The sequence below is a fragment of the Limulus polyphemus genome, unplaced genomic scaffold, assembly GCF_000517525.1.
Source record: "Limulus polyphemus unplaced genomic scaffold, Limulus_polyphemus-2.1.2 Scaffold4035, whole genome shotgun sequence".
Lineage (NCBI taxonomy): Eukaryota > Metazoa > Arthropoda > Merostomata > Xiphosura > Limulidae > Limulus > Limulus polyphemus.
The window spans coordinates 31,416-43,340 of NW_013669645.1; the positions used below are offsets into that span (position 1 = coordinate 31,416).

At 30.6% G+C, this 11,925-nt stretch overlaps 1 protein-coding gene across 2 annotated transcripts in view; it reads left to right on the forward strand.

Moving 5' to 3' along the window:
- Nucleotides 1–11,925, forward strand: part of LOC106470488 (maltase 1-like) — a 34,512-nt gene that overhangs the window by 8,758 nt on the left and 13,829 nt on the right. For both annotated transcript variants that reach the window (XM_013931048.2, XM_022399104.1), the window contains exons 3-5: nt 3,692–3,871; nt 5,634–5,791; nt 6,213–6,338. In XM_013931048.2, the coding sequence (XP_013786502.1) occupies nt 3,692–3,871; nt 5,634–5,791; nt 6,213–6,338 (464 nt within the window). The remainder of the gene's footprint in view (nt 1–3,691; nt 3,872–5,633; nt 5,792–6,212; nt 6,339–11,925) is intronic.

An 11,925-nucleotide genomic window follows, 5' to 3' on the forward strand; every position in this document is an offset into this window, starting at 1 on the left:
AGTTCAATAAAATTTTGAATGCGAGTCAACAAACGAGATGACATAGTCTTTCACCCATGACCCCATCTCGAAAGGGATAATAAACTATAATGTTTAAAAACTACTTATCCAATACAAAAAGGTGCATTTCTACTATGAGAGATGATGTTGGTTTAGCCTACTAATAAATACATGCACTGACTTTTCCTAGTCATTTCTGGAACTTCACTAAAATCACAAAAAAAATGTGAAGTTTTATGTTTTAGTATTCCATTTACTATCTAACAAGCAGTATAAATGCCTCTAACATACTAACAGTAGGATTATTTTTATGAGCTAATGTTTAACCACCCTTGAATATGTACAACTCCTTACCTGGCCCCTTGACAACAATGGTCAGGTTTTTATCTGCCTTGTCCTTGACTTATTGACATAGATTCATGAAATAGTAGTTCAATAAAATTTTGATTGCGAGTCAACAAACGAGATGACAATGCCTTTCTCCTGTGACCCGTCTCGAAATGGTTAAGAGGCTTTAGAGGTTATGCAAATGAAAGTTGAAAGTTATCAGGTGAAGAAAAGTATTTCTAATCTTAACATAAAAATGACTTTGCACTTGGAGCAGTCAACACACTGGTTCCATATATTTATGGAAAAATCTTTAGTTAAAGCACCTAATTAAAAGGTCTGATTTTTCATGTACAAAAGACTTTTAATATTTACTGAAAGCTTGCCAAATTTCATGAAGGTACATGAAACATTAGTATGGAAACTTGTTACTTTGTGGTTACAAGGTTGGTTACATTGACCGTATGGAAGAGTTAACTGATAACACTCTGGAATAATTGCCTTTCACAAAGAAAGAACAAATTAGTAAAAACAAAATTCATCTTGCTCCTATATCCTTGTTTTCAATTTCTATTTCCAGTTATGATCATTGATATTAAATTTTCCTATTGGAAATCTATATTTAGATACAATATTTTTTTCGGTTCAAAAAATTTTGTTTTCTTTACATAAGGTAGTTTTGAATTTGCTGTAATTGTTTTTAAGAATACATATTGGCTAATCTTTGATGTAAGGATTTCCAAATAACTGCTATTTACTTACACCTTATATTATCCGTGTAATTCTAAAACCAGATGATAAAAACACATCCTTTATTTTGCTGCTCACTTTTACCATTTTCATTTACAAAATGCCAGCACATAACATGCTAAGACCAGTGTGGAGTTTGATATTTTCAAAAGTTTTAATTGGTATTATATGAACTTTATTTTACAACTGACTACAAACAACAACATTCTTTAATTCTAGGTTAATTAGCCACCTGTATACTAACTCCTAAGAAACTTGTACAAACAGATATTTGATCATTTTCAACTATTCACAACTGTTGGCTTCAAATCTCTGCTGCATGTGACAAAGCAGATCAGATTACTATAAAATAATGCAAATGTTACTTTGCACATTATTCCAACACTTTATAATTGTATAACATAATGTTTTAGGACAACATGGGACCTGTTGGTCCATCTTGGCTGTTCCATCCTCTAAACTAAACTATTGATAAATAAATTTAAAAAAAAAAATCTTAAAGCCAGCCCTTATCATTCATATACTTATCAAGCTTTCTCTTAAACTCACTTAAATTTGTATGTTTAGATTACCTATTTTGTAACATAAAAAATAACATAATTCATTAATTTATAAAACAATTTATGCCAGAGATTTAAGTGAAATCTTCAAAAAATTACACATAATTATCTTTTTTCTTTTCTTGCACACAGTTTTGAACTGTGTTGCAGAATAATATTTGTTCTGTTCTGCTCTATTCCTTTTTATATTCTGCCTGTTCAAAAATGTTAGTTTTCCCCTTTGCTAAGTAATTCAGTCTGTTGTTCATAATTTTTAGTAAATGACTTACTCATTTTTTTATTAAGTAAAGAAATGTCGTGAATATGAACCTTCTTAACTGTATGTTAATGGCATTTAGGATTTGGATCAACCCAGTTTCTGTGAAGTTATACGTAGCAATGTTTACTATAATTTTGATTTTACTAACTGTATCTTCACGAAATTGTGTAGGCTTTTAGTAAACATTACAGGTATGTAAATAAAAAATATCAGGAATATGAATAAAATATTTTTACTAAAGGTTTGTCTGAATTTACTGAGTCAATCTGATTTCAGGCTCTGACTGGTCTGAGTGCAAGGTGATTTTCATATTAAGGATAAAAATATTTTTTTTCATTAAAACTTTATTTTTTTTGTTATTTCCTCTACCCTAAAATTTATTATAATGAAATCAGCATTGTAGGTTGAAAAATCTAAAATAAATCTAAATTACTATTTTTTTCTTTCTAGAATGAGTGCATATTGTAACAGATGACTTTTCAAATCTGGGTTCATTTAGTTTTATTACTTTGCAAAGGCATTTAAACCCTCTTTGAGTATGCTGAAAACAATTTTATCACTGCTGAACTGTTTTATGTAAACAAATGGTTGAATTACAAACACAACTCAAGTGTATTACAAACAAGCCTCATCTACACTGCATGCTATAATGTTGACCATTATTAATTTTTTTTCTCATTAAAGTTTTCTTATCTAACCTAATAAGTTTCTGATTACTGAGTTTTAGTAACTTTTTTTTTAACAATAAATGTAAAATACAAGAAACCTAGTACTTACATTTGGAGTTCAAGCTTTTGCTCTCGACCTGTAGTCCTATTTTATTTGTGTTCCAAAATACTTCAAATGTTTATTTTGAATATGAAATATAGAATACAAAACATTATCATGCACAAAATATGGAATATCATAAAACTGTCTTTCTAACTAAGCTACTAATAAGTTCAGAAAATTCTGTTAGCTTCTTGGTACTCGGAAATAATCATCACATATAAACATTCTGAGGTGCATGATATACAACTTTGCTTCAAAATGAAAGAACCTTTACCAAAATCTTGTAGAGGATAAAATTATATTTCTGTTGGTTATAAACTTGTCTATAATAGAACTGTTATAGATAAATTCTTTCAAAGCCATGACACTATGGGAGGACCCTCAATAGTGGGTATAGTAAATTTGTATCTTGCTGATTCAAGAAGGTGGAAAGCTTTTATTTTAGATTAATACCTTTCAGTGTATATAGTTTGACTTTCTGATTTGTTGGTCTCTCTTACAGCCTTAGAATGGAAAAGTCAGAGAAGATATGTGACACGCAAGTCAAAATTAAGAATTTCTTTAAATATTTTCTTTTGGACTTAAAAAAAATTAGAACTAGGATAATATACAATTTTGAATTATAAACTCCAAGCCCATTCCTTTGGCTGTGACAATAAAGTTATTTAAATTTAACTTAAAAGGTCATGATGTGCCCACTTTGACCATCCCACACAAGGGATTAACATCACTGTTCTTGACTAAAACTTGCATTATAATCTCATTCCAGTTCACTGGAAAAATCTAACTTCAGTAACAGTGAAGTGTTTAATATTTTTAAATGGCAGCTCACACAATTTTAGTGTTTAGCAAAAATGCAGCAGTGTTACAGATATACAGGAAATGAATGTAAAATTGTATTCAGCACAAAAATGCATGCAGTAAGGATTTTTTAAATAAAACTTTGGCTTAAACCTGCATGCAGTAAGGATTTTTTAAATAAAACTTTGGCTTAAACCTAACACTAATTTTTTTTTTTTTTCAGGTTTGACTTCAAAACTGGATTACTTTGATTCTCTTGGTGTGAAAGCTCTTGCACTGAATCCGATCTATCCTTCTGGGTCTGAAGTTGGAGGTTATGATATAACCAACCATACAGACATTAACACTGACTATGGTACTATGGCAGATTTTGAGGATTTATTAAACAAAATGAAAGACAAAGGTATGGTTACTTTCATTATTTAGACTTAAATGTCAGTGTTCAGCATCGTGTTGTTGAAGATGCACAAAAAAATTTATATGTGCCTGAAGGATTGTGAGATTTTCTTTTTATTAATGGAATATAATTTCTTAAATGAACCAGCTGGTCTGTTTTAAAACCTTAGATTTTTGAGTTGAATATAATACATTTATAAGATTTATTGAAAGCCATTTAAAGTTAATTGTTTGATTGTCAGGTGTGTGGGGGTGGGTTTGTAACCTGTAGATGGAATGTGTTTTTCTCCCTTTACTAATTAGTGATGTGAATATTATTTAAAAAAAAAAATAAATTTTATTGATGTGTAACTTCATAATAACTATATAAAAAATGTTTGTCCTTGTTGAATGTCCCATGAATGAGTGTTACTGGGATGACCTTGATGAATAATTGCATAGTAACCTGGCAGTTAATAAAAATGACCTGATCACTTTAAAATCTGTTCACTTGGGAACAACTTGTTTTATTTTACATTGACCTTTAAGAAATATTTTATAAATCAGTATTTATGAGTAACTAATATAATTTGTATGTGTAATACATAGCCATTACTGAAAGACCTGAAACTTAAGATATTTTAAAACTTGTGTGAATAATCTGGAAATTTGTTTATGATCAGATTTAAGTTTAATGATAGAGATTTAGTGATATTTTTATAGGTTTTTAACTTCATAAAAACCTTGGATGCAGGTGATTTTTTTTAATGTACTTATCTATCTTTGCATGATGTGACACTGCAAATAAGATATAGGTTTTGTTTATGTTTATTTAGAATTGCGGTGATGAACAAAAAACATTTAAATGTATTGCAGTTGTTTGGTGGAAATTACTGGTATGACAAATAATTACTGCCATCTATAGGTTAAGAAAAAACAAACAGCATTCATACTGTCTCCAAATGAAGTGGCAAAGTATTTAGGCATATGACCCTATTAATTCTTTTAATCCCCATGTGATCAGTATTTTATGTCAGATTTATTCCATATATTATACAAAAGTGTAATATGTAAAAAGTTATATTGCTATGTATGAAGTATTTACACTACTTGAGTGTGGTTCTATATCAGATAATCATCTGCTGTTTCCATAATGTGTGTGAACTTGTATATCATCGTGAAGCTGACTGTATTCTGTATCCAGCATTATGCACTGTATCATATAGAGCTATTTTTTGATATTACACATCACCCTATTTTTTTTAAATAGTGTCTTAAATTTTTTGTTTGGTGTAGCTCCTCCTAATCCAATTAATTCAGTAGTTATATTCTATCAGTGTCTGCTCACTATGTTAACACCTGATTGTATCATGAAAAAAACGTCAAATCGGAACCAATATTCTCAGTGCATTGTGGGTGAAACCACAGGAAAACAAGCATAAGCTTTTTTCTTTTTATATCATCTTGGTAAAACTATCTTTGTTGTCAAATTTAGATTTCATAGCCATTGTCTGCTTATCTTTGAAATTAAACCTGTAGTTTCTTTCTGTAAGCTGATTATATTCATCACTGTCTATTTTGTAAAGAATATAACTAGAAATTGATACCATGTGAGTGCACAAAATCTAAAGTTCTATGACTTTCATTGGTCACCTTTTACTGAGGACAGTTAATGCACATATTTTCATTAGCCACGTTCAAGCCCTTATATCATAGTGAAACTGTTTTTATTGGGTAGAATTCCCAACTGTGACCTGTCTTACTTACCTAAATATTGTTTTAATACCTAGATATGAAAATAATCTTGGACTTTGTACCAAACCACTCCAGTAATAATCACTGGTGGTTCCAACAGAGTGAAAAAAGAGTGGATCCATACACAGACTACTATGTGTGGGCTGATCCCAAGCCCTCACCTGATGGAGGCAGGAAAGAACCTAACAATTGGGTAAGTGTGAGTATATATATAAATACACTGTAATTTGTTTTATCATTTTTCTGGCTTAAAAAGTATCTTGTTAATATTGAAACAGTGACTTGTATTAGATACAGATAAGTGTTAACTTCTCTGTAGGCTACACTGAATCCTTTATGACTGTTGTCAATAGTATTGATAATTGTGATCTCTTTATTAACTCTAGATACTTTGCTGTCTGGCTGAATTATTATTTTTTTACTTTCTGTACATTTTAGTTTATTGGTAGAAACATGTAGAACAACTTAAAAATACTTGTATTTGCTGCAGTATGTGTTCCTTTTATTGTTATTGTAATGAGTTAACTATACAAAACAATTGTTAGGTTTTTACAGCTGAATATGGCATACAGAAAAATCTCATCCTATTAAATACTAATTTTATTTCTCTCTAGAAAAGTGTTGATGGTGGGTCTGCCTGGGAGTGGAGCTCTGTTCGAGGACAGTACTACTTGCACCAGTTCAAAGTTTCAGAGGCTGACCTGAATCTGAGAAATGAAATTGTTAAAGAGGAGCTCGTGGTAAGTAATATGCTATACCAGAGACTTAAAAGTAGCAAAGTAATTTATACAGTTTAGAAAATTATGTTTGAAAGCAAAGTTTAAACCGCAGTTTATCCTTAGTGATGTACTTGTTGCCTGTGTGTTGCCATCAAAGTACATGAGTGTTTTGGGGTATTTGTAATGTTTCTTGCCTTAAAAAGACTAACCATTCTGTTATCAGATAGGATCATTTGATTTTTTTCATAATTGTTTAAATTTTGGTTATTGTTCATGTATAAGTGATGAATGTTATTTAAGTGGATGTTTTTTTACAAAAGTATTGGTGTCATTAGTTGGAAAATGAACAGATTCAGAGAGACTAGACCAGTTCATTCTAATATTTCCAGGTAAGTAACTTGAAGAGTTTGGAAATGTTATCAAAAAACTGATTTGTACATTAGGCAACATGGACAATGACTGCTATATGCTTGTGTGACATATGTATTAGGATTCATTAGTCCACTGCCCATTGACTTCTGGACAGTAACTGGAAGAATTATCAATGATCAGATGGTAACAAATTAACCTTTTGTGGTGGACTCTGTATAATATACACAAATTAAGTATTTATAGTATAACTTTTAATGCAATAAGTGTATCTTCACAAAATCTGGTAGACTTTTATTAAAGATTACAAGTCTTTCATATGCAAAACAGCAGATTTCTTAATGAAGTATTTTTATTATAGATTTGTTTGTGAAAATATCAAGTCTGTTTCGTTACCAGTCCAAGTGTGATGTGATTTTCACTTTATACTTAAAAAAACTTGTTTGTCCCAAAAATCTCAAATGTTATTTGTGGAATATCTAAAACCTCCTAAATACATTTCAAACGTTTGTTTTCAGTATGTATATGTATATATGCTTATATCTTTTCTGTTATTTTCTCTACTCTAACTCTAAGGGGTCTGTCAATTTGACTGGCCTCATAACCACCATAAAAAATTAGGAAATATATTTAAATTATGGTTTTTTGTTCTAGAATTACAACAGATTATAACACGAAAACACAAATGTTTAATCTAAATTATACATTTATATATATTTATTTATTTATTATTTTTATTATATTGATTTTCCAGCCATGCTTGGCTAACAGTACAGAAGTTACATTGATGAGATGCATGTACACTCGTAATACCCTAGCCAATGATATAAAACTGACCTTTAAACTTTACAAAATGACCTGTCTTTGCTGTGTTTTAGTGAACTAGTATTTTGTAAAATAGTCACATTTCAATTATATTACATTGTATACACTATAATACTGTTTAGAAAGAAGTTCTTAAACTTATTTTTATTAAAAGATAGAACAGTAAATAAAGAAGTAAAGCAAACAATTATCTCTTCTAGTTACGACCTTTGTACTCGTTTGCTCTTTTTAAGCCTTATGAAATTTCCCACGTGAAGGATGTAAAAATAATTATTTTTTTTAGATTTTATATATACATTTTAAGTAACTCCCAAAAATCATAAATTACTATATTGATACCATAAAATTCCACCATAATTTATCAAGAGTAGTAAGTTAGCTGTATTTGGGTAAAGAAAAAATAAATAAATTTCGAGCTCATTAAACTTACCTTATCATTTGAAATATTGGAAAGATCGAGATTGACACAGTAACACGTAAAAATGGCAGAGAAAATCACTGGGGGGACATTCTGAGCTTTTTATTGGTTATTAATGTCATATATAGAAGTAAGTGTATATAAGGGAGCATTTCCAAAAATGGAAAGAGGTGGGCGGTGGCCACTGTGTTTGATTCAAATACATGAGCGATATCTTAGCAAATAGAAAAGATAAGAGGTTCTTATTTTATATTCTAGCTTGTCAATATCAGTAGTTTGAGTTTCTAATTCATACAAAACTACAGACTTTGTATTTTGACATCACAAACATCTAATTTGAACCAGTGCTGCATTTAACATACCATGTGACACACAAAAATCGATGTTCAATAGTGTTTTTTTAATATTTACTTTTAGATTAAGAAATTAACTAATGTATAATACTAAAATTTGAATTATGATCTACAATTTGGTACCAAACTTATTGACATAAATTTAGAAAATAGTACTTCAAGAAAATTTTGATTGCAAGTCAACAAACATGATGACATGGCCTTTGACACATGACCTGTCACAATAGGATAAGTCCATGGTAAGGCTAAGATTAAGAAGACTTGCTACAGTTGACAACACATCTTGTTTGTACTTAAGAGATTTTTGAAATTGGTAGCAAGTCTGCAAATGATTTGAGGCTTCATGTACCTATTGACAATTGACATGATAGAGGTGAAAAATAAATAAACTCGGTGCTCTTGGACCTAGTTATATGATTTTTCATGTGAGAGCAGTTGAACCACACTTTGTTTTAGTGCAGGATTATGATTTATTGCTTTGGGGTCAAAACAATGTAGTTGTTGTGAATTGGGTAACAAGAAGTCAATCTAAGTACCAGAGATCATTGCAGCCTGTTGAGATGTCTTAACTCTTCATTCATGCATCATCAGATTGTTTGGCATTACTAACGAGGAATGAGACAAAGGCAGAAAAAGAATAAAGAGAAGATATTTTTTCCAATTGTTTTACAGCAAATTATAAAGTCGTTTGCTCACAAAATAACAAACAAATAACAGTTATTGACTATGACATGGTTAGTGACTATTGTAAATACAACAAATTCAAATTTAGAGGGTGCTAAGGAAGAGAAGACATTGGAAAGTTAAACTCTTATAGATTTTTGAAAATGATTTAATAATATTATCATTTGTAGTAATTTAGGTTAAATAACAAAAGAATAACTAGATTTAGTAAGATTGGTAAAAGAAAGTAAGATGGTCAAAGTTTTAAGTTAAGAGTTTAGTGGTATAAATTGTGCTACAATGTTAAATTAGGCTTAGTACATGTAATGGTACTTCAGGTTTGGTTATAATGCAACTTACTGGTAAATCATAAAACAGGTTAAATACATTGTTTTATTAAATAAATACAATCTAAAGACTAGTTTATTATCTTTTCACGTTTTAAGGATTAACTTGAACGTAGATCCATTAGTTTATATTCAGCTTATAGTGATAGGTAGGCTATAAATACATTGTATTATTAGCATTACGTATACATCAAAGCTCTGTATAATTAAAGATAAACTTAATTATTTTATTGCGAAGATAAAGTAGTGATAAAATACTGTAATATATTTGATTATCAAATTTTAGGCTTAACAGTGTTGTCAATAGGCTACTGGTAGTTAGTGATGAGTATTTATTGCCAGGTTACATATACATTGGTTAATACTTGCTTAGAAGTTACGCGTTTGCAGTTTGTTGGGTGTGTGACGAGTGCAATGATTGGGAACTCTGGACTAGTATGTATTTTTAAGGAAGCTAGTAATGAACATGTGCAATTTGTTTGTAGAGTTTGCAGGTAGGAGAAGTTAAAGGCTATCCTAATTAAAGTAAAGGCAATAGATAAAGAGAAGTGTAGATTGTTGGAAAATGGCAGCAGGATTTTAAGGGAAGCATAAGGTTTTATATGAAAGGAATACATCAGCTAACAATGACTTTCAGGAAGTTAGAGTATTATTATGGCTAAAAATAGTGAAATTAATTGTTATGAGCCTATTCCATTGAACAAAAATTTCAGCCCTTGGCTTGTGCAGATAAGGAACTATTGGAGGGAAGAGAAAGATATGGATGATAAACTTAAGAAGGTTATAGTTATAGGTGATTCCTTAATATAGAATATTCTGTGGGGTAAATAGGGAGAAAGCACAGATAACCCTCATGTAACTTTGTGTGAAATTTAAACCAAACCAAAAATAGGGAGAAAAGAATTAAATTATGCTACTCAGGGGCACAGGTGGAGGATATAACTGACAGAGCAGGAGATATAATAAAGGGGGCTAGCAGAGATGCAGTTTTTGTGGTGCATGTAGGAGCAAATTATGTAAGAAAGTTAGGTCAGAAGAGCTACCTAAAAAGTAGGGTTGATAAAGGCATTTAAAGAAAAAGACCATAACTTAATTTTGTGAGAGATACTGCCTAGAATTAGTTGTGGAGATGAAGTTATAAGTAGGTCACTGGGGCTAAATGATAGGCTTAGGTTAACCCTTTTGCCCTGGGTAGGTTAAATTGCACGAGTTACGACGTTTTGGAGTGTTATTTTCAAAATTTTATTAAATAACATTTTTACTACTTACATTAATGAAATTGGCATCAAACCGTAGTTTATAATTTAAATTTTGATATTATATATACATGTTTTAATTTCTTAATTTAAAAGGAATGTAAAGAAAGAAAATGTTAAATATTGATTTTATGTGTAACATAACACATCAAATTGTCTTATTGTTCAGTTGCCATTTTATTATGCCCACCATACAATATGTATAAATAGCTAACGAATTAGAAACTCTGATTTGAAATATAGACAAGCTCCTTCCTCTATGATTTGCTGAGATAGCAATGTAGTGGCTCCTCCCACTGCACCAGTCTTTTGAAAGCTCTTATTTAGTCCCACCTACTACTAATTAGCTACTGCTTATAACCAATAGAAAGAACATTTTCACCCCTACGTAACTCTGACAGTTGTTTATAAATAGCTTGAAGGAAAAATAATAATTTTGCCAAAACCATTGAAGTGTGATGATTTAGTCATTGCTCTGAACAGGAATGGGATTTTTTTAACCCACATACAGTTTATGTAGAGACCCGACTAAATTACAGGGATTTTGAGTGTGCTAGTACAGTAATTTGATAACTTTTGGTCTTCAAAAATTCATATTTGAAGCCTAAAAAATTAGTACCTCTATTCCCTCCACCCAAGGCTTAGCAACTTCGACGCACAAGTGCAACATTTCGTAACACGGTTACGTACTCAAAATCTTTGTTCGTCAGTGTATTTCTCATTTACTTTATAAGTGTGGTGAAAGTGAGAGGGTAGTATCATTTATAAGAATGTGCCCAAATAACACCTTCATATACTTATTCTGCAAAATTCCACACACATTAAATTGGTGACCATAGTACTGAAACACCTGCTATGTAATTAGATAAGCCTGGCTCAGAACCTACAATGTTTATTGGATCAGCCTAACTCTGAACCACATAATAAATGTTTTTACACATTCTAATTACAATTTTATTACCCTGGGAAATTCCTGTTGAAAGTGTTGTAGGAACTATAAACTGCTATATCCCATATTGTTTTTGGAGCAAGGGGAATATCACCTAACTGAATGCGTGTGCGTTTTTGTGCTCGAGAATTTCGTATTACGGTTGTACGTAAGCACTGTGTCGTATAACACGGGTGGTGAATTATTGTAATTTGTCAGTGACAGTAAAATAAACAAAGAAAGTATATGGGATATGTTTTGCAGTTGAAACTGTCAGAAAAAGGAAACAGCTGCTCATTATATTTCTGATTTTACAATTTTTCTTTTCATTCTACTTCAGTGAGTTGTCTACAGGCTGAAGAATCAAATAATAAATCTAATAACAGGCAAAATATAATGTTTTATTGAAAAAAAAGGTATATATGTATTTAGGAGGTTTCAGAGGTTGT